We start from the raw sequence: 23892 nt of genomic DNA on the forward strand, positions 1-23892 counted from the left end.
AAAAAACTATGGACAAATGTAGAAGAGAATAGATACAAAGCACTAGCTACCATGAAAACATCTTTTACTAAATAATGTCTTTCGAGAAAGGGAAAGGTAATGTGTGTGGTGGAACATGGTGAGACGGAAAGACTTGACAGATACAAGAGTGCTTTATATCTCATCATGATCTGGAAATCCCATTAGATAAAGAGGGAGGGCTATGGCTTTCGTACTACATTTGTGTTAAAGGTATCATGTGGAAATATTTTTGTACTCTATTTATCTACTAATCGTGCAAGTAAACTGATCATCTAGTTAGGAAGGCCCAGTCTGTTGCAAATTGGATTCTCTGGCCTAATTCCATTCATTGGCTTCTTGATGTTTGTAATCAGGATGTTTTGGCTTTTTCTTGGCCCCCTTTAATTGAAATGCAGTTTAAAAACAAAAAAAAAAAAAAAAAAAAAAAAACTGATCAACTACCTTATCATTTTCAAGTTCTTTATTATAAGAGTTGGGATCATCTACCCACAATCCAGATTCTCATTACAAATCCATCACCAAGTAGCAAGTTCAAATAGGTTGGAGTTTACCGTTATCAAAATGAAGAGTACTTGAGTCCCAACATTAACATTTGTCCTCTTATGCTTGTATAGGTAAAGAGCTCTTTTAAATTTTTTTCTTTTTATTTTTTTATTAAAAGAAGACTTATATTAAGCTCTACGTAAGGATCAAGACCTTGAGGCAAAATTAGGAAAGTTTACCATGAAAGGGGGTGGGGAAATGGGAACTGCCATCAAACTTGATTAAGAGAAAACTTCTCAGCTTCCTTTAGCTAGATAAATCAACGAACCTGTTTCTACTCTATTTACCAAACAAAATTTACAATATTCAAGATCATGAACTAGCTGAAGTATTTCATTTGCCACTATAAAGAGTTGGAAATCCATTTCAAGGCAAAGCACATGCAGATTATCAATAACTAGAACGAGTAAACTATAAGTATTCAAAAGACTCATAAAATAGATAGGTTTCCATGGAAATTAATTTTCAAAACTAGAAATTCATTAATGAAGCAGCTAAACAACATTTGTCAGCAGTAGCGATAATACCAAACCATACAAATTCACAGGATGTAAAACAAAACCTCCGAAACAATAACAACACCAACACCAACACCACTCCAGAAAGTTACTTTCGCAACAACGGGGTTGCATTATGAATGGAATATAGTATCCCTAGCATGAATTTATGATAGCAGTGAACTTCACTTTGAAAGATTAATTATCAGGTTCATGGATTAACCAGTTACGATTTTTTTTCCCTTGTTTTCTTAGTTTTGCAAGATAGCTGGTAATTAAAATCCCGTCTTGTAGGGATCGAGCTATTCTCCAATGCCCAAGGAGCCGTTTTGTGTAACCTATCCTTAAAAACCTGTGCAGAAGAGTAGACCCACAAACCAAGAAAGATAATCTGCATGCCTTTTGGCTTTCCCATGCCAACGACGCATCAACTCCTTACGCATAGTATTTTGGAGCCAGTACTGTACAATTAGTCTATTCCTCGTGAAATGGCAACAAACCTTCCCAAGTTTCTCACCTCTTTAATGCATGAAATCTCTTTTATCTTCACATTGGATAAATAGATCATCATCTTCTTCGTCTCTAATTACATGGTCACGTCCTCACCCATCTGAACTGTATCTTACTTGAAATGGGTCTGGTCATATCATACCTCAGAAGCATTTTCTTTAGAACAAAAAATGAAGTTTGTACAACGTCTGATGAAGAGAATGGATACAAAGCACCACCAGCTTCCTGCGATGAGGTAAAGCCGATCCAACCTACCTCCAGAGTTTCAGAAGAAGATGGAGTAGTAGTTATTGTTGTACCTGATGCTGAGTCCAGAGAAGCTATAGAGCCTTCTCCTCCTGCCTCTATCAACCAAAATACCAACCCAGCTTCAGAAGATGAAACGGTAACTCTAATTGATGATGAAGAGAATAGATACAAAGCACCAGCTTCCTGCGATGAGGTGAAACTATTCCAACCTAACTCCAGAATATCAGAAGAAGATGGAGTAGTAGTTATTGTTGTTCCTAATACTGAGTTCAGAGAAGCTGTAGAGCCAACTTTTTCTGCCTCTATTAACCCAAATACCAGCCCAGTTTCAGAAGATGAATGGGTAACTCCTGCTGTTGATGGAGATGTTGAGTCTGTAGAAGAGATTAAATCTATTGTTCATGTCTCTGTTGGTGACAAAATCAGAGTTCCCAAAGATGCTTTCCCAATAGAGAAAAAGATAAAGCACTACAAAAGTTCTCAGAAGATACTGTTGGTTGGAGAAGGAGATTTCTCTTTCTCTGCTTGTTTGGCCAAGGCTTTCGGTTCTGCTGTGAACATGGTTGCCACTTCTCTCAATTCAAGAGGTATTCTAGTTTAAATTAAATACGATTAACAATATTATCAATACTTGAGTTTGTCACTTCTGTCGAGATTGTTGGGTTTTTGTATTTCAGATTTCCTGAAGAAACACTACAGCAATGCCATATCTAATATCAATGGTTTGAAGAGTAGAGGATGCGTGGTTCTTCATGGAGTCGATGCCACAAACATGTCTGGCAATAATTTCCTCAAGGGCATGAGATTTGATCGGATCGTCTTTAACTTCCCCTATGCTGGTCTTTTCAAAGAGGAATCCCGGGAGGTCCAACTCAGGTAATCTGTTCGGAGCAAAAGAGATTAATGATTATATATCTATATTCCCTTTCCAGAACTTCATTTAATATCTTTGTATTTTTTTTTTTTTTTTTCTTCAACATATGCAGTCGACATCAAAAGCTGGTTACTTTGTTCTTCAAGAATGCAAAGAAGATGCTTTCAGAAGATGGAGAAATTCACGTCTCTCATAAATCAAATGGGTTCCATATTGAATGGAACATAGAGAACCTGGCCAACGTTTGTGGACTTAATTTTATAAAAGCTGTGACTTTTAATTTGAATGATTTCCCAGGTTACCATACTAAATATGGGTTTGGAGGAGATAGGAACTTCGATTGCAACCCCAGCAACACATACATGTTTGGAATGTAATAGAGAAACACATGGATGATGAAAGCAGAGAACAAACAATATCTTGAATGGGTTCAGTTGGTAATTTTGTAATGTTTTCAAGGAAAACTACCAAAGATTTCTAGTATATTGTTCTGTACTGCCTACGTACCTTGCATTGGATTCCAAACACAATGTTAAAACTACAAACCTGTTAGCAAATAAGAAAGCAAGGAAATATACTGAGAGGAGATAAATAATTTAAAAAGAACAACCCAGATGTAAATTGGATGCTTAAAATTTATTAAATCACAATTAGGGATTGAAAAGTTATATAAACTTGGTAGAAGAAGGCGAGCCAAACTCTTGATGAGAAAAGATACCAAGATGGCAGGATCCATTCATTAAGGGCCATTTTGGTTATTTGAATCTAGAGATTTTTCAAATCCCTAGATTCATGAATCTGAGATTTATAAATGTTTGGTCGTAAAACATCCATTTACATCCTTGGATTCCAGGGATTTCATTTTTTTGCCTAAAAACGTAAATTAAGCCATTCTTGGGTGTTGGGTGAAATCCATGAATTTCACTATATGTATAAAATTGATAAAATTTGTGCATTCAAAGGTAACCCAATAGAACTCTATGAACTTCAATAGACTTAAAGCTAACTAAACAGTTGATTTTTTGAACCATGAATCCGTAGATTTGAAATCGATTTGGAATCCCATTTCATTTCAAATCCCCAGATTCATGTAACCAAACAAGTCCTGACAGCAGCAGCATATTTTTCTCTTTCTCTATCAAATGGTTGATTAGGAAAGACCAATGATTTTGATACAATTATATATAAGGTTAATTCAGCCTCACTCATTTATCTTGGAAAAAAATTAGTAAAAGAAGTCACTCAGATAATAAGTCCCAAGACAACAATTGGAGAAAAGCAATATGATCATCTAACCAATGTCTAAACCAAACAACAGCCAAGTTCTCTCATGTAGGCTTCAGATCTCCAAATCAGTACCACAAAAACCAACCTTTACTCAGTCATTAAATGGCAAAAATGCAAAAAGAAATCATAGAATCCAATTCAAGTAATAAAGCTCATATACAAGCTAACCTAATTATAAAATGAGTTGCTATTTACGACGATGAAAACATGATACATAAATGCCTGATGAATTCTGATCACAAGACATAGAGACAATGAGAAGTTGACAACTTTCTTTTGTATGTATTGTATCCTAAATCGATCGAATCAAAATCACTACTAAGAAGCAGCCTAATCTAACCCACTAACCATAAGATTGAAAATCATTTATTCGTTTGCAAGAGGATTCTTGTATTAGTTAAAACTTTTGTTTTTCTTTATTTGAGGTTTATGAGAGTATTATACGTCTCCAACTTAATATTTGTGTGGAAGTATCACACATTCATAAAACCCTTAATGGGTTGGCAAGTTAATGGAATAATAATGTTCGCTTTCTCAAAAAGTATATTTCACAGAATTGTTAATGTTTATGGATCTTATGATTTTGACCATCCAAGGTGCGCTTGTATTTTTTTGATTACTAATGGTCACTTTGTGCCTGTCGACATTCTAAGGGAAATAGTTAACTTTACAATAGACTATTTATTAGCTAAAGAAACTTGAGGCTTTGATTGAATTTGATTTCTTATATCTTTGAAATCACTTGTGTAGGAGGTCAGAGTTTGAATCCCTTCAGGGTCAGAGGCGAAGTCCCCCTATATTAATTGGAAGAAGAAGGGTGAAGAGACACACGTAGGGGTTGGGTCACTTAAGTGAGTGAGATGATATTTTAGTAATTTGACAAATAGAGGGATATTTTAGTCAATTAACCATTCAAGTTTTAAAAAATTAAAAGTTAAAAGCCAAAAACCTTAACAATGGGTAACTTGAAATTTTTAAAAAAAAGTTAAAAGTAGGTAGGTTAAAATTTTTTCCACTTAAGTAGGAGTAAAAATTTAGGCCCAACTTAAGAGGGCCGTAAAAAAATACTATTAAAACATAGTCCACTTAATATTCCGAAACCTTGTTACAAAGGAAAATTATCACCTCACATTTATAATTGTTTCCTTTTTATCTATTGTTTTTCTTTTTCATTAAAAAGACTCCTTAAAGAAGGGGTAAAGGTAGCGTTGGATATGGGAGCATGGCCACTCCAAATAGAATCAGACTCGCTGAAGGCCATAAGCTTACTGGAAGCAGAAGTTAACGAGCAAGGATCGATGGGAAGATTAGTTGCTGAAATTCGAAGTTTATATAATTCTCGAGGCCATGTTAGATTTAGTCATGTGAGGTGTCAAAATAACAAGGTTGCTGATTGGTTGTCTAAGAGGCGGCTAATTGGAAGAGATGATCTGGTCTTTTTCAATGATCCCCCAAGAAATGACATCCTTAGAGAGGATTGTCTCAAGAGTTGTGCTCTAGTTTGATTTGTTTTGTTTTTTTGGGTCTTTTGACCCCGTTTTGTAACCAAAAAAAAAAAAAAAAAAAAACTCCTTAAGTTTTTTACAAATTTTAAACAAAAATTTAAAAGATAAATTTTCTTTTGAGTTTTTTACAAGGCACTCACTATTATTAAGATAAAACTAGTGATCATCTACTAATATATTCTAAATTATTTAGTAATCATTGTCAAAATTACAAATTACCTATAGTCAAGTTTTTCTATTAAGTGATGACTAAATAACCTAAATGCCCTTTGCCTCATTTAATTGAATTAAATTTAAAATACAAATTATCCAAATACTTATTGGGCAAAAAAATAACATTATTGCCCCTAATTTTACTCACTAAATGATCTAAATGTCTTATCCTATTTAACTTATTCAAAGTGTGTAATACAAATGATCAAAATTCTCTTTCAACAGTAAACTTACACTATTACCCCACAACCTTACTCAACACGGTATTAGTCATGTAACACCATCAAGGTGGTCCAAATCGGTAATAACCATTAAAGTTGGCTAAAGTGAAAATAGAAAAAGGAAAACTGAAACGGACAAAGTGTTCCACTTTTCTTTGCTTGCAAATGCCCAACCCTCCTATTCGTGCCCATTTTTTCTCTGCTTGTCTCCTTCCTCCAACAATCTATAGGCATAACATTTTGAATCTTGTTTTTTAATCCTTTAATTTTCTTTAACATTTGGTTTTCCCATCTCCTCCATTTTTCCTCCTCACCCCTTGGTTAATCTTTGGCTTTGCCTTCTCCCCATTCTTTTCTTGTTTTCGGGTTCCGGTTGCTGCTCCTTCATGTTGATGGGGGATTCTATGACAAAATGCTAATTCAGCAGAACAGTACTCTGATCGATTGGGAGATGTTAAAATAGGGTTGGGGTAATATTGTAATTTTACTGTGAAAAGGGTATTTTAGTAATTTGTGTTTTAAGTTTTAAATGAGTTAAATGGAAATAAAGGGTATATTTTAGATTATTTAGTAAGTTAAGTTGGTGGCAATAATGTCACCTAGCCTTAAGTTTCAAAGGCGATAATTTGAATTTAAAATTTTAAATAAATTAAATAAAAATAAGGACATGTTACTCACCACTGAGAAGAAAACCTTAATTATATTTAACTTATAATTTTGACAGTAAATATTATATATTTTAGAGCATTATTTATGTGCATTTAATGTGTAACACTGAAGTTCAACCTTTACTTATCTTCAAAGAAACTAACTTTTTCAAAAGGATAATGATAATGACGTTTCTACTTGAATTATGTTGTTTACTATTCCTCTCTCTGTCAAATGTGAGTATGCGATGTGTCTTTAAAATAAACTTTTGAAATTTTGTAATCTGAACTTTTTTTTTTTCAATTTCTTAAATTAAAAAAATTACTCTGAAAAAAGAGAAAAGACAGTACGGATCCATTTGAGATGTCACTTTTAAGTTCTACCTTTGCTTTGGACGTAAGACTGCAAGATTCGAATCAAGTAAAAATTAAAAGTGCCTGTGCATGTTCATTGTATGCAAAATTTATTTTTCATATTATATTTCACAAAATCTGAAATGTATGATTGAAACAAGTGTGATGAGCAAGGGATTTTCTTCTACATGATTCATGTCCTTACCAATTTGAAATGAATTTTACTTGAGATGGGTCAGATCATATCATATCATATCATATCATATCATATCGTACTGAGAAGCATTTTATTTGAAAGAAAAAAACAAGTAAATGGGTGTCTTTTAGTAAGTAATGTCTTTAGAGAAAGGGAAAGGTAGTGTGTGTTGGAACAGATACAAGAGTGCTTTATATCTCATCATGATCTGGAAATCCCTATTAGATAAAGAGGGAGAGCGAGCTATGTGTTGGGTCTATGGGTTGGAAGAATGACATGAGAATTAACATCTATAGTTGCCAATTAGCACAAGAAGAAATAAAAGGCCACAGGAGATGAGATGGTTAACAAAGAACATGAAGCAGTGAGCACTAGTTAATTTGCTGCTACCCAAATGGCTCTGTAATTCAAATTCCACTTAAGTGAAACTTTTCCATAATTTATTTCTCCTTGTGCTAATTGGCAACCATATATGGGTCTCTACTCTCATTCATGTCATTCTTCCATGCAACCCATAGAGTACCCCCAACACATAGCTCTCTTTATTTATCTAATGGGGATTTCCAGATCATGATGAGATATAAAGCACTCTTGAATCTGTCAAGTCTCATAGCTCTCCCTCTTTAATTATCTAATAGGGATTTCCAGATCATGAGATGTAAAGCACTCTCATCTTTCAAGTCTCACCGTCTCAAAATGTTCCAACACACATCAATACCTTTCCCTTTCTCTAAAGACATTATTTAGTAAAAGACACCCATGTCTTCATGTTATATATTCTCTTACCTCGGGAAAAACAATGCTTGTTCTTACGCGTTCTGTTGCGGAGGAGGACATGTCAAAATGGATGAAAGTTCTTAGGGCTTGTTTGGTGAGTTCGGATCAGCGACCCCAACGCTTCCCCACCACAAAAATCAATGGGGCCCATAGTGAAAAACATTTTTTGAAAAAAATTTAAAAAAAAAAAAAAAACTTTTTCACCAGTGAGACCCACTGGTTTTTGTGGTCAGGAAGCCATGGGGGAGCACTCTGAGCTCCCCGACGGGGAGAAGATCCGGATTCATGTTTGGTTATCTGAATCCAGGGATTTGAAATCCTTGGATTCATGAATCGAAGATTTATATCTGTTTGGTTGTATTATGTCCTGGATTCATGAAATCCTAGCTAAGATTTTACTTTTTTGCCTCGCTTAATGCACTTTTGAACTTTGATAGATTGGAGGTTAATCAAACACTTAATTTTTTTAATTCATGAATCCATAGATCTGAAATCCTATTTCATTTCAAATCCTTGGTTCATGTAACCAAACAGGCCCCTTCAGAAACGAGTTCATGTTGTTAATTTTGTTTGAAAGATAAATGGGATTTTAATAGCTGCAGAAATTGATCCAATCAGATAAGTTGTTCTTGATGTAAATATCCAATTGCAAATTTTTATTTATGCATCTATAATATATAATATGATGCTATAATGGGTGGCCTATGGGTCTATCAGTTGCTTCAATCTTCTTTTGTGCACATCTGTTTGCTGCGCACAACAGTGCACTTCTTACATCAAATAATAATAAGGCTGAATTAAAATTTTGATTTTAAAATTAAAAAATGTTCAAAATAGCGTTCTAACTTTTTTGCTTTTTCAGTCACATATGAAATCCTTTAGAATAAACTTCTGAAATTCTAAGTCTTAATTTTTTTTTATTCCTGTCATTTCTTAAATGAAAAAAGAAAAATTAATCTCAAAAGAGAAAAGACAAAAAGAAAAGTTAATCTCAAAGAAGAAAAGACTGACGGATCCACTTTGAAATGTCACTCTTTAAGGTCTACCTCTTCCTTGGATGGAGGGGAACCAAGTAAAATATAAAAATATCTGTGTTCACTGTGTGTGATTTGCTTCTTCCTATTCTACAAATCTGAGATGTGCGACTGAATCAAGAGGAAGAGGAAAAAAGCAAGGGGTTTTCTTCTACAAGTTCATGTTCTTACCACACTGAACTGAATCTTACTTGAGATGGGTCAGATCATATCGTACGTGAGAAGCATTTTATTTGGAAGAAAAAAGATAGTATGGACAAATGATGAAGAGAGTATATACAAAACACTAGCTTCCTGCAATGAGGGGAAGTCAAACCAACCCAACTCCAGGTATGTGGAAACTAAGAGTTTCAAAAGAAGATGAAGGAGAGGTAGTTATTGTTGTACCTAATGCTGAGTTCAGAGAAGCTGTTGAGCCATCTCCTCCTGCCTCTATTAACCCATATACCAACCCAGCTTCAAAAGATGAAACGGCAACTCTAATTGATATTGAAGATGTTAAATCTATTGCTCATGTCTCTACTGTTGCCAAGATCAAAGTTTCCAAAGATGGTTTGCCAAAAGAGAAAAAGATAAAGCATTACAGAAGTTCTCAGAAGATACTGTTGGTTGGGGAGGGAGATTTCTCTTTCTCTGCTTGTTTGGCCAAGGCTTTTGGTTCTGCTGAGAACATGGTTGCCACTTCTCTCAATTCAAAAGGTATTTCAGTTTTTCAATTAAATTCGTTTAAGATTATAAACAATATTTGAGTTTTGCACTTTTGTCAAAGATTGTTGGTTTTGTATTTCAGATTTCTTGAAGAAACACTACAGCAATGCCATGTCTAATATTGATGATTTGGAGAGTGGAGGATGTATGGTTCTTCATGGAGTCGATGCTACAAATATGTCAGGCAATAAGTTCCTTAAGGGCATGAGATTTGATCGGATCATCTTTAACTTCCCCCATGCTGGGTTTTCCCACAAGGAATCCGAGTCATCCCAACTCAGGTAATCTGTTTGGAGCTGAGGAATTTTTATGTGTTTGGAATCCATTCAAGACACATTTTTGTTTAAAAAATTTAAAAATAAAAAAACACTCAAAATTCATTATAAACTTTTTGTTTAGCATGAATTTTAGGTAATAAATTTTGATAGACCTTTTGTTTGTGATGAATTTTAGATAATAAATTTTTTTTCTATTCACTAGAATTGAGAGTTTAATAGCAAACTACATTCTTTTTATAAAAATCATATTGTTCATTTATTTTCTTACTCCCAATCTTTAATGATCTATTTTCAATTTTCATTATTATTTTTATCAATTTTTAATTTCTGTTGACATACTAATCTTATTTTTCATTCAACAATTTATAATTTTTTATGGGCAAGAGTTATCAAATCATTTTCATTTTTTACCAAAAATGATTCTCATATTTCATTTCTTTAAATAGGCAAAATAGAGAATGAGAATTAGGTTTTTTTTAAGTCTTAATTAATACATTATATTTTTCATGCAAGGATGCTGATCATCCTCCATTTTTTGTAATATAGCAAACTCGAGTTTAAGAGTTTGATTTGCAAAAAATCCGGTGAAAGCAAGGTTGATTTGCTATTAACCCTAACGTTCCAGGTTCTCAAGAGACCCTTGTTAGCTACATGAACATTTGCACATTGATTTGCTATTAATACTTGGTCAATTTTCACAAGTGAATGATCTCTGGCTATAATTTTAATTAACTTGATTTACTTATTATCTATGCAGTCGACATCAAAAGCTGGTCACATTGTTCTTCAAGAATGCCAAGAAGATGCTTTTGGAAAATGGAGAAATTCATGTCTCTCACAAAACATCTAAGCGTCATTCTAAATGGGATATAGAGTCTCTGGCATCATATTCAGGCCTCAATTTTATAAAAAAAGTGAAGTTTCATTTGAATGATTATCCAGGTTACCAGACTAAATATGGATTTGGAGGAGATGGGAACTTTAATTGCTACCCCAGTAACACTTACATGTTTGGACTGTAATATACATCAATTGATGAAGACAATGATGTTGTCAATATATTCATTTTCCATGATGGTTATATAGAAACCATTGGAGATATTGTTGGGCGGTTTTTATGCATACGGAGGAAAAATTACTAGGTGACGGTGGTTTTATAACTGCGGAAAAGCTGGGCTAAATCCTTTTCTTGTAGTGTGGGTTGCTAAAACCAAGTTTTTACTTGATATAAGATGTATGATGTATTATTCTGCTGTTCAGTCCTTTCATAGCAGTTCCATCTACCGTTTTATTGTGAAAAATCAAATCAGCCCCTTCTGTTTTAAGTGATTTTCAAGGCTCTTTTTCTTTATTTTTATTTTTTTCCAGAGTTGGCCTGTTTGAAATGATATGTATATAAAAATACCTGAGAGTATAGTCGAGATGCACATAAACTTGCCTAACATGTTCCATTGAAAAGCCATTTTAAATTTTTAATATCAAATCAAGGAAAACTCTCAACAAATGGTTGACAAAGAATCTTCTATTCACAGAATACTATTCTTGAATCTTGAATTGATGAACATCATCAATAAGAACCACACAGGTGTTGAGTTGGCTTCCATTATCTCCAATATATGTTTGGTCTATTGTACTCCGTGATCTAATTCTGTTGCAGATTTCTTTTTCAAGGTGATTCAGTCGATTGAGCTCCTACTTATCTGACCTTAGTCCCTAACTCAGATAACATTATGATGTCAATGTTTGTGTAACTGTTCTATGATGAAATCTAACCAGTTTAGGAGTATTTTTTTCAAAGTAAATCGATCAACATTCAACATACATTTCTGTATATATGATGAAGTCGAACCAGTTATGATTTTTTTCCCTTGGTTTCTAACTTGCTAGATGGGTTACTGGCAATTAACGGCCCTTCTTGTAGGGTTTGAGATTTCTCCTTCTCTGCTTGTTTGGCAGAAGGCTTTTTAACATATGCAGTCGACATCAAAACCTGGTTTCTTTGTTCTTGAAGAATGCCAAGAAGATGCTATCTCAAGATGGAAAAATTCACGTTTCTCTTAAATCGAATGGGTTCCATACTAAATGGAACATAGAATACCTGGCTAAAGTTAGTGGCCTTAATTTCATAAAAGCAGTGCTTTTTAATTTGAATGATTTTCCAGGTTACCATACCAAGTATTGGTTTGGAGGAGATGGGAACTTCTATTGCAATCCCAGCAACCCTCACATGTTTGGACTGCAAACACAGGAAAACATATGGATGATTTGAAAGCAGAGTACAGACCAGACAATATCTTGAATCGGTTGAGTTGGTAATTTTGTTAAGGTTTGCAGAGAAAACAACCAAAGGTTTCTAGTCTATTGCTCTGTATTGCCTACCCTGCATTGGATTCCAAACACAATGTCAAAACTACAAACCTGTTAACAAATAAGAAAGAAAGGGAATACAAGCAGTTTCGCAATTATTACCAAAGGAAATCTGAGCACAAATGGTAAATGGTTGGCTTAGGAAGGCCGATAATTTATCGGATAAAATTTCAGGGCGCTGGCCACTGCAATATGCTAAGAATTAGAATCCCCTTGCATGAGTAAGGTAATGAAAACAAATCAACCAGAGTTGCAGAACATTTCTTGATCATGAGCTTGAAGATAGTGATCTTCAAAAGCATCCTTTGCTGAAAAGACGTGTAAGTTTTGTTGAACTAAGAACCCAAGAAATCAGCTTATCAACTAAAAACACTTGCTTGAAAATGACCTCGTCCCCAAAAATTAAGTGTTTATGAGCAGCAGCTGTTCCATTGGATGGTATTGACATTAACGGGTACAGACAACAGTTAAGAATCTTTGGAGAAGCCTCTTTAACAACATTAGCCTCATCAGTAATTTGTTACAGGATCTCATATAACAAACTTTGGTACAGAAGATTTTGACTCTTCCTTTACAGCCTCACCAGCTACACCTGCAAAATGGGAAGCAGTCCAAGATCCTTGTGAGCACAAAATATGTCAGTCCACGAGAAAAACTATTACATGTAAAATATGCCTACTGCCTACTGAGAGGAGCTAAAGGAACAAACCAAATGTAAATTTGATGCTTAAAATTTCCCATTCAATCAAGTCATTGGTAATTTAAGACAATGATGCACTTTACCCATGAAGAAACACTTTTTTATCCTTCCCTTATTCTACTGTAGCAGGAGAATAAAAAATTTCAGCCTCAAATCACAATTAGGTATTAAAAGGTTAACTGAGCTAGGCAGAAGGAGAAGGCGAGCCAAACTCTTGATATATCTGAATGGAAGTCAGGTTACCACCATCAATAATAATAATGAGCTAATTCAGACATGTTGGTCCTCAGAGAGCATGATAATCATAGCTGCTAGTGGCTAGAAAGTGAATCACTGAATAGAAAACATCTTGGTAATACATCCTGCAACTACGAATCAATTCAACTAAAAGTATGCTGTGTTGGCTATTTTATTAGATATAATCATATTAGAAGACCCACTACGTAATGCACTCAATTAACTGCATACATGGTTAGAACTCTAGACTCCTTGAACAATACTACTCCTAGACGAGCAGTTATTTTCATGAGCCAGTATAATCATTCTACTAGTTCTACCATAAAAAAAGAATAACTAAATATAGATACTAGTTCTAGCCAACAATAAGAACAACATTAATAAGACAGGTGGTAAGGTAATAATATCCCGTGATTGCTGATTATGTAAATTGCTAAGCATAAAAACAGGGATCCTATGAGAGGCAGTATGGACCTGCACTGGAGGATCCTGAGAGAATCCATAAAGTAAGAAGAAAAGATACTAGAGTAGAGATGGCAGGGATAATATGGACATTTATTGTGAGCATCATATTTCTTTCCATCAAAAGTTGATTAAGGGTGACCAAGAAGTATGATACAATTAATCAATTATATGGTAAAATTCATCCTCACTCATCTATCCAGGAAAAAATTAAAAAAGTAGTAAAAATAGAAAAGACATCTCAGGACATAGGATCCATAAAGTCAGAAAAGAAAAGATACCAGAGATGGCAGGAATAATAACCATTCATTACAAGCATCATATTTCTCTCTATCAAATGGTTGAATAAGGGAGACCAAGAAGTTTGATACATTTATAAGGACAATTCAGCCTCACTCATTTATCTAGGGAAAAAAACAGAAAATAGTAAAATAAATCACTCAGATAATAAGTCCCAAGACAACAATTGGAGAAAAGCAATATGACCATCTAACCAATGTCTAAACCAAACAACATCCAAGTTCTCTAATGTGGGGTTCAGATCTCCAAATCAGTACCAACAAAATCAACTTTCACTTAGTTATCAAATGGGAAAAATGCAGAACGAATTCATAGAACCTAATTCAAGTAATAAAGCACATATACAAGCTAACCTAATTATAACATGACTTGTTATGTATGATGATAAAATCATGAGACACTAATGCCTGATGATTTCTCATGACAAGACATAGACACTGAAGATGCCAACTATTCAAATACTCAAACACCCACTAATGCACTGACAATGAGAAGTTGTCAAACTCATACCAACTTGACCAAGAATCTCCAATAGGATCAAACACAGGGTTTTTACAACCATCTATTATATAATAGCTTGATGGATAGGTAGTAAGGTTCCTGCTACTCAGCACATCCATTCAGAATACTAAAGCAAATGGGTATATTAAGGGCTGATGCTGCCCAAATCAGTGCTTGCTCCCAAGTCTAATGAATATAATTTTTTTCCCAATCCTGTAATCATATTCAGCTTCACATTGACAAATGCAAGGTAGAAAAGCTTCTTGATCAAAATGAAAAATGCTGCAGGGTTCACTAAATAGTACGGCATCGGGTCAGAATCTATGTTATTGAACAGACGGAGATAGTTCATAACATTATTCCATGGAGTCTGGGTTCCAGTTCGACCCATAGTTGCAGCTCAATTGTATGATGTTCTAAAATTCAGAATAGCACAAGGATCATTGGAAGCATAATTCCCATCATCTCTTAGCATCTTCTAGTCAGTAAGGAATATGGAATTGGATTGTGACAGGTGACATTAGCATTACAATATCCATGAGTACTTAGAAGATCACATAGGGATCATGAACCAACTCAACAATTCTCTGAAAATCGTATTAAGGAAATGGGCACAAGAATGGTGAAAATATGAAATGCCTGCTCTCCTTGTTAGCCTTGATATCGATACCCCCAAAGGAAAAGAATGAAACCAAGTAAGCTGCTAATCAATCATCACATGAACAACTGTTGGAGACAATCTAAATATTATCTTCCACTCTCCCTACTCTCACTAAGACTGCCCCAACAATCTGTAAACCCTTACTTTAACCAAACCCACACCAATAATTCCGGTGGTGGCAAAGATGGCAACATAACCTCCAAGGCCATGTTTAACTAGTCTAGAAAGATTCATAAACCCTCTGGTGCTAGAATAAGTTTCAAGAATTTCAATTCGTAACCTCATACCCAAAATCTTAAAACACTCACAGGTTAGAATAACAACGGTTGGAAGAACATTTGTCGATTCATGTCAAAAGTTTCTCAATGAGAATCTAATGAAACAGGAGGTGCGAGTCACAGATCTCATTCAGAACAACCATAGGGTCCCAATACAATCGTTAATCCATTAAAACAGAGTTTTCAATCGCCACGAAACAACCAATGGCAGCCAAAATTGGTACAAGCCCGAAAACAATCTAAGGACTTTAACAATGTGTGTGTGTGCAGAGAGAGAGGGAGAGAAGGAAGGAGGGTACAGTACCAATTTGTTGGGCTTGAACAGGCGCTTCACCATAAATGGCTTTGAGTTTTAGAAGAGGAACAGGAAAGGAATCATCAGAGGCTTCCGCATATAGCTGTTGCTTCCAATCCCACATAGTCTTCTTTAGGGTTTTATTAGCCTTAACAAGCGAATCCTTTTCTGCTTCTAAGCCTTCGATGTCTCTTTGTTGATCAACCGACCTAATGCCCAACGCCACAAACGATCCAAACAAGAACAAATGGATCACTGTGTTGTTGTTCGATGATCTCATAACTCCACTCCACGCTTTGCTTGCCCACGCCATCTGCTTATCCTTCGCCGACCGCCCTTAAACCCCCGAAACCCCAATTCTCCAGTGATGCTGTAATGGCAGCACCTTGAGTCCAGAAGGATCGACTTTGTACATTTGAAGGAAGATTCACACCCATTAGATTAGAATCTTTTAGCAAATTTTTTGGAATTAATTGATTTATATTGAGGATACGAAATATTACATTTATCACAATAAGTCATACCTGTGGCCTTTTCATCAAGGTTTAAAGTATCTCACGATACCATGCGATACTACTGAGCAACTCAATGATATCTTTTAAGCAACTCAATGATATCTTTTAACAAAGATTTTTCATTTTGTATGTATAATGTGGGATTGAGAACAATCGTTTTAGGTCGAATCAGATGATCGGGTGGTAATACACTTTTGACCAAGGAGTTATTTTTGGCATTTTGTCATTCTCAAAAGATGACAAAAAATTGTGGCAAAATGAATCATTTTATTGTTTTTAAGAAATTAATTTATCTTATTTTTTGAGTTTCAAAAGATTTTTTTCAGAACAACTTTAACTTATTTTTGTCATTCTAAAAATATGAAGCATATTTCAAAGAATTATTATAAATGAAAACCGACACAAGATGCAAATTTCGTTCGCTCAACTTCCAATTCCTTATCCTAACAAAAAAAAATCTCTTCAAAAGCTCTAAATACAAGTTTTACCAAATACAAGGTTTACCAAATGATCAAAATTTATTTAAAAAATATGCCAAGCTGAAACCTTAAAAAAAATGCTAAATCTGATTCAGTTTTAATCCAAACTATAACTAAATCAAACTTTGTATAATACCCAAAACTAAAAAGTAATATAATAAAAACCAATAGAAGTGTCAAAAGACAAAACATTAAATAAATGTGCCAAAAAAGAAGAAGCAATATTTGCAGAAATCTCATTATATCCAATAATACAGGAGTGCTAGTACAATTTGCTTTATTTTTTATTCAATTTTTTTGAGGTGTACTTAAAAGTTTTCTTTTCTTTTTTAGTTTGTAACATCATATTTTTCAGAAGATCTGATAATTTAATATTATCTATAGTCAAGACAATTATAGAAATCACTTTTCGATTTATTTCTAAAAACATTTAAAATACAATAAATGTATAATTATTAAAATCATACAAAAAAAAGGCGCTAAAAGCCCATCACTAGATTGCTTGTTTAACTTCATAGCATCAAGCCCACAGTAAACTAAAATTCTCATTTTTTTTGCAAGATTCAAGGGCCCTTGGGCCCAACAACACCCAAAGGCCCAAGTCGAGAACTCCCGTTACGTCTAGCACTTTCCAGTCATTCCAAAATGGAAAGTAACCGTTGGAAAGTTCCCGCCTTAATTTTCGTCCGAGTTTCCTCGACGATAAACAATTCCTAGTTTCACGTTTGCTTTTTACAACTTTAGTTGTTATCCAATAATTTTTCTTTCTTTTTCCTTTATTGAACGTTTATTCAGATTCTCTCTCTTTTCTTTCTAATCGATTTTCAGATACGGATCGAACTACGGATTTCTAGGGTTGCATTTCGGAAAACATAATTGAAATCATGTATACCTGACGAGTCTTTGGAATCCTAAAAACCCAAAAATTGGAGCCAAGAAAATTTTGCAGGTAGATCAGATGAAAGGTACAAAATGTTCATCAGACGAAGAATTCAACCAGACTCCAGTCGTTCCGCCACAAATAAGAAGAAAAGGGATTGGAATTAGGACATGGCTTGTTGTATCCGAATCTGGTCAATCGCATCTCGAAGACATTGGAAAACATTCGATCATGAAAAGGACTGGATTACCTGCGCGTGATCTTAGGGTTCTTGATCCAATACTCTCTTATCCCTCGTCGATTTTTGGAAGAGAAAAAGCAATTGTCATCAATTTGGAGCACATTAAGGCAATAATCACCGCGACTGAGGTTTTCGTGCTAAATTCCAAGGATCCAGCTGTTGCTCCATTCATTCAAGATCTTCAGAATCGTGTTGTGTCTTCCAATGTGGCTTCCAGGAAGGTAATGTTTTCCATGTTTCTGTGTCTGTTCCTGTTTCAGATTAACGGTGGTTGCTTCAGAATTTTAAAACTCAGGCTGATTTAGAATTATTTTTTTTAAATGTTTTACCTTTAGAGTCCACTAGATGCTTAAGCAGAAGACATTGCTCTAGATTAGTTTTGTTGATCGAATTATAGCCCACTTCATATTCAGGTGTTCAAAACCCCAAAGAAGCTTTCAGTTCACTAATAAATAGCTGTATATTTCTTTTGCTATGACATCTTAAAGCTGATCTGTAATTCCGATGAAAATTTTAATATTTAACCTTCTCAACAGACAAATAGCAGCAAACCCATCTAAATATTTTGATGGTTTCCTCTGTAAACTACACGAGGGTTTTCCCAGATTGAACTGACCTGTCCAAAACAGATATCCTTTTGCTTTTCCTAGTCCGATCCATAAGAACTACTTATTTGGCCAAGGGCCTCCAATGCGTAGAAAGTTAAACACCTGCTGACGAATAACCCACCCAGAACAACTATGAAAAGGTATGGTAATGCTATGATTATAAATGTCCCAGTATTGAATGGGGGGAATAATAGTGCAAGTTTTTTGTGCTTCTGGACATGCTGAACTCCATATATTTTTTTAGAGTCAAAGGGATTTGATTTTATGAAAAATGGAAATAATAAGTTTCAACTCTTCATCATCTATGACCTTTGAGACTGTTCTCCAACTTTAGATGAAATTGTTATAAGCCTTTAATTTTTGCTCTGGGCTGTCCTGAATTGAAAATGCTATATTCTTACTGCATTGCAAGCATATTTCTTTTCTGGGGGAACATTCATACCATGGTTATTTTTGGCAAAACACTGTGACACTGTCTGTCTTCAGTAAGCACGATGCAATTTCAACCTGGCAGACACAGTCAATAGGTTAAAAGTCAACTATGACATCCTAATCTATGATTTTGCATAGTAATGATTATTCCTTAATATGTGTGCCATTGTTTAGTCATCTTGCCTTGAAGTTATGCTAGAGAGGGCCTCTGTTTCATTCTTGCTGTTGCATTGGGACACAATGCATGCTTATGCTTTCAAAGAATTCACCAATGGTTCCCTCTGCAAACATTTCTTTGCCGGAGAGTTAATTTAAATACCTTCTTGGATTATTTGAGTTTGACATGAATGTTTTGTTGTTTATTGGATTTATTTTCTGTTCAAAGGCAACTGAGAGCTCTGATAATGACATGGAGGTTACAGCCAAGGAATCAGAGGGCTTATCCTCATTTTGTCCTCATCATGGAGCTGTGGGTAACATGATGTTGCCATTTGAGTTCAGAGCACTTGAAGCTTGCCTTGAATCTGCTTGCAGATCTCTTGAGTATGAGGTATGTTTTTGGCCATTTAATCTCTCTCTCTCTTCCTATAGAGAGATAAGACTTCTATGAGAGTGTTCTACCAATCTTAATTGTGGGGAGTTTACCATAGTAACATCTATTTTTAATTGTTCTCCTTTTAACCCTTTCATTCATTTCTGATTTATTACAGACTTCCACATTGGAGCAAGAAGCATATCCAGCTTTGGATGAACTTACCTCTAAAATTAGCACGCTTACTTTAGAACGTGCCAGGCAAATAAAGAGTCGTCTAGTAGCAATATCCGGTCGTGTACAAAAGGTAAGTGGAAATCCTATGCTTGGTATATTCCAGTATTACTTGAAATGATTAATTCCATGATTCTAGGCTGAAGTATATTTGAGATTCATCTGATTGAATGTTGTGAGTTGTGAGAAATTAACATATAATAGACATTCCTTGAATGTTTGTTTATGTTGTGATTTTTTTTTTTTTGGGGGGAAGCAAGGAACGATTGAGATATTATCTTTCCTTAACTATCTATCTTTTGCAACTTTAGTCATTGCATCTTCTGCTATTGGTACACTTTTGGAAAATGGGAATAACGATGGTAGCTTGGAGAATTCTAGGAAACCATTTTTTGAGTGTATACGTGGTTCTTTCTTTTATGGACCAAATCATAAGTTAATTAAGGAAACAATTGAAAATTTGGATAATCAAGACCAACCATTGTAGCTGAACATGCTTGGAACAAGAAATTCCTCTCTTAGGTGAGATCACTTCGGTGTTTGATCCAAAGTGTGTACATGAACCAAAAGCACACAAGTCATCTGCCTTTTAAGAAAAATACAACATCCAATTCAAGTATTATGACGAAATTGTTTCTTAGATGAACTTTCTCCAATGGTTAAGTCATTTCAAGGAGGCATCCTATATAGTTTATCTCATTACAGGGTTTTTGTTGTTCAGGTAATTCAAGTAGTAGTTCAATGAATCAATGTTGGAACATTCCAAAGAAAAGATTCCTTGCCACTCCAAAGCAACATTCCCTAAAAGAAAGAGAATAAGGATCTTGTTACTGCATACAACCCCAGGGATCTCTGAATCATCAGTTTAGCAGGACAAAGAAAGTTTGATTTTCTCCTCCAAGAAAAACACGCCCAAGTTTTTGTTAATTAGACTGCTCTTGAAGCTTCTTTCTTGACCATATAAATTATATTGGATCAATTGGGGCTACTCCTACACCACCTGTTATAGAACCATGTACACCTTTGTAACTGGGAATTCAAGGGAACCTAGGGAAAGTCACCTTATCTCTTGGGTATGAGAATGCACTCTTGAGCTCATCCAGCAACCATCAATAACTATCAAGTTTTTTTTCTTTTCCTCAGTTATATATAAACCCTAAGTAGGAAGCTGACAATATCTCTTCAATCAAGCACAGGGGTTAGTAAAACATTGGAGCTGTTATTTTTCAGATATGCCCATGCAAATTTAACAAAAACTGTTATGTTCAGCCCCTAAATTGATTCTCTACTGGACAAGTAAGCATTCTTAGGGGAGGTGGCTATGAAAGCTTCTTCCTTGGACATATTTAAAATTTTTATTTGATTAAGGAGCTTTCCAAGTAAGAACGTTCAGTTCATTGCTTTTTCATTCTTATAACATATTTGTGTTTTTAGGTGAGAGATGAACTCGAACATCTACTGGATGATGACAATGATATGGCCGAGATGTATTTAACAGAAAAACTTGACAGTCAGCCATCAGATCACACCCCTTCCAGAGGTGAATCAGAGATGGATTCAATTAACTTAGATGAAAGGTGATAATAGTCATCTATTTATGTCATAAATATAATTCAATTCAATCATTGACTAGAAATAGTGATTTAGATTACCATTGTTCCAATGAAGGTGCTTTGAGCAATCTCTGTGCATACAATAGACTATATTTCTACCACGTTTACGCATACAATAGATTATATTTCTGGCATGTCACCATAACTTGCATGTTTCTGGGACATTTGAATTGAAAGAAGTTGATTTCCAGTTCTACTGTGTAACACTGCTGATGGTGAAAGTCAAACTGATTCAAGAACATCTAAAACATGTATTCTACCTCTCCCACAAGCGAAAAATTTTACAGGAGAGTCCCATAAGATCAGCAATGATGTATTGCATAGAGTGTTAAATTACGCACTTAGGTGTCATGGATAAACCAAGTATAGTAGAGATGAGGATATTGATATGGGTGAAAAGTGGTAAAACCAGAAAAAATAAATAAGAAATGCTCATATTGGAGCTGGTTTAGGAGCAGCCCTGATTCAAGATAAACTTCAATACTTGCCTAATTTGGCATGGCCATGTCCAGAGGAGGCCTTCAGATACTCCAGTTCAGATGAGTGACTTGACTCAGATTGAAGTCTCCAAAAGAGCACGGTGATGGCCTAAAATGAACCGTGAGTAAGTGGTGGAAAGACATGCTTAGTTTGGGCCTTGTTTCAAGTATGACTTCAATAGAGCTAACTAGATGCCCAGGACCCTGTAGCAGACACTATTTAGTTTGTATAGGACTAATATGTAGTTGATGCTATTCACTATTTTGTTTGTATTTGTTACTTCTGTTATGTCTCACCTTCACAAGGACTTTGCTTAGCCAACCCTATTCAGTTGTTACTTCTTTAAGTCCACTACCTGCAAGGCTGGGATATTGGATCCATCCACAATATTTGATCAAGGCTTGTGACTGGAATGACTGTACATGCTAAATTTGCAATTAGTCAAGCATGCTCGTATAGTGATCAAATATAGCATAACTTAACTAGGATACACCATGGTCAAGCCTAACCTGGTCAAATTTTAAGAACCTGCAAATATCCATTTCGGTCCTGTTTTCCAGAAGAGAGAAAATGCTTCTTCCTATATATTTTCTAATGGTTTGAAAGGGCATGTGGACAGATTCCTTGAGAACAATAATTTGAAGAGTTTCATTTAGATTCAGAAATTCTAGGCTACTATATTTTTGCAGCTGTGTCTCCTATCTACCTCACTGCTCTTCACAAGATTCCTTAAGAAAAATGTTTAGAAGTTTCAGTTAGATCCATAGATCCTAGCCTTTGTATTATTCTACCTGCATGTCCAAGCAACCTAATGGGGAGCACCGCCGAGTATGATGACAGCATAAATTTCTCTCATTAAATTCACTTTCATTTGTTTGAGGTTATTTGTGATGACATCCATGGTTTCTCTGTTTCTTAGTCATTTAAACATGTTAATATAATATCTTTGCAATTTCCAGGGATGAAGAAAGAGAGACTGAATTCTATGGTGAAACGTTGAGCGCCGTAAAGCCTAAAATTGAGGAACTGGAAATGCTATTAGAAGCTTACTTTGTCCAGATAGATGGCACATTACACAAACTATCCACTGTAAGTATTTTCTCTTTATGTCTATGTTTAATTCTTTAGAAATGTTTGAAGTTTGGCAGATTTTGTTAAATGGTATAGCTTTAGAAATATTATTACCATCAAAATTCTACAATTTTTCTGTTTCCAAATCGTGAATCATCAAAGTTTATTGGAATAACAAAGTTTTCTGGTTTGTCCTAAGTTGAGAGAGTATGTGGATGACACTGAAGACTATGTCAACATCATGTTGGATGACAAACAGAATCAACTGCTGCAAATGGGAGTGATGCTTACTACAGCAAACTTAGTTCTCAATGCAGGGATTGTTGTTGTGGGTTTGTTCGGAATGAACATTCATATTACCCTCTTTGATGGGGTTCCTGAGCAATTCTGGGCGACCACGTTTGGAACCCTTGCAGGTGTTGCAGTTTTATTTTTCATAGCCGTAGGTTGGGGTAAAACAAAAGGACTTCTTGCATGATTCTTTTGTTACCAGTCCTGCTATATTATAACAATCAATGATGTATCTTGGAGTGCCTGAAACGGAATTAATACACAGTTAAGCTATTTATAAAAGTTTAGATAGGTTCTGCAGGTGAGCTTCCTGAGTATTATTTAGACTAAAGATTTTTATTTAAAATGAAATAACAGTGAACAGTGAAAGCAGAATAAAGAAACAAGAATACAAAACCAATTGAAAGTTAATGCATTGAGCATTGTTGGCTACTTTGTTAGTGTTGATTAATTCTTGTCTCTCTCATGATTTTCCCAAGTTGTTACATTGATCCTTTGAATATTGGAAGTTACCAAGTTTTTCTTTAATCAGGTCAATTTGGAGGAATTCATGAATTTAACCTCAAACTATAAAATTTGAACAATCCCAGTTTTTAACAAAATTCGAAGATCTAGAGAATTATTGATTATGGTGAATTATTTTAATAAAAGTAATCAAACGGTTATTAAAAATCTAATTTCATGATACAAGGTATTTGAAATTCATAGAATCATATAACCAAAGGACAGTTGGGGATCTGATTGAGAATAAATGATAACTTTCATTACTATCAAATAACATGCTCTGAAAAGCCATGAAAT

At 34.8% G+C, this 23892-nt stretch overlaps 4 protein-coding genes across 4 annotated transcripts; 3 read left to right on the forward strand and 1 right to left on the reverse strand.

Annotated features, from left to right (window-relative positions):
• The first annotated feature begins 1479 nt into the window (after positions 1–1479).
• On the forward strand, positions 1480–3203 carry LOC149009731 (uncharacterized protein At4g26485-like). Its single transcript, XM_089163756.1, has 3 exons — positions 1480–2407; positions 2498–2696; positions 2807–3203. The coding sequence occupies exons 1-3, from the start codon at positions 1693–1695 to the stop codon at positions 3069–3071; spliced, it is 1179 nt and encodes a 392-aa protein (XP_089019882.1). The 5' UTR covers positions 1480–1692; the 3' UTR covers positions 3072–3203.
• A 5743-nt stretch (positions 3204–8946) lies between these two features.
• Positions 8947–10961, forward strand: LOC149009732 (uncharacterized protein At4g26485-like). The gene is made up of 3 exons (XM_089163555.1): positions 8947–9627; positions 9719–9917; positions 10672–10961. Exons 1-3 carry the CDS (start codon positions 9228–9230, stop codon positions 10934–10936), a joined length of 864 nt encoding a protein of 287 aa, XP_089019681.1. The 5' UTR covers positions 8947–9227; the 3' UTR covers positions 10937–10961.
• A 1155-nt stretch (positions 10962–12116) lies between these two features.
• LOC149009733 (uncharacterized) lies at positions 12117–16089 on the reverse strand. Its single transcript, XM_089163030.1, has 2 exons — positions 15725–16089; positions 12117–12873 (listed from the first exon to the last, which is right to left on the reverse strand). Exons 1-2 carry the CDS (start codon positions 16026–16028, stop codon positions 12812–12814), a joined length of 366 nt encoding a protein of 121 aa, XP_089019156.1. The 5' UTR covers positions 16029–16089; the 3' UTR covers positions 12117–12811.
• A 1394-nt stretch (positions 16090–17483) lies between these two features.
• Positions 17484–23480, forward strand: LOC149009734 (magnesium transporter MRS2-F-like). Its single transcript, XM_089163623.1, has 6 exons — positions 17484–18051; positions 19256–19420; positions 19581–19709; positions 21071–21213; positions 22689–22818; positions 23000–23480. The coding sequence occupies exons 1-6, from the start codon at positions 17668–17670 to the stop codon at positions 23276–23278; spliced, it is 1230 nt and encodes a 409-aa protein (XP_089019749.1). The 5' UTR covers positions 17484–17667; the 3' UTR covers positions 23279–23480.
• The last annotated feature ends 412 nt before the right edge of the window (positions 23481–23892 follow it).

This window comes from Hakea prostrata, chromosome 7 (genome assembly GCF_041222555.1).
Source record: "Hakea prostrata isolate BN-2017 chromosome 7, UWA_Hpros_2, whole genome shotgun sequence".
NCBI lineage: Eukaryota > Viridiplantae > Streptophyta > Magnoliopsida > Proteales > Proteaceae > Hakea > Hakea prostrata.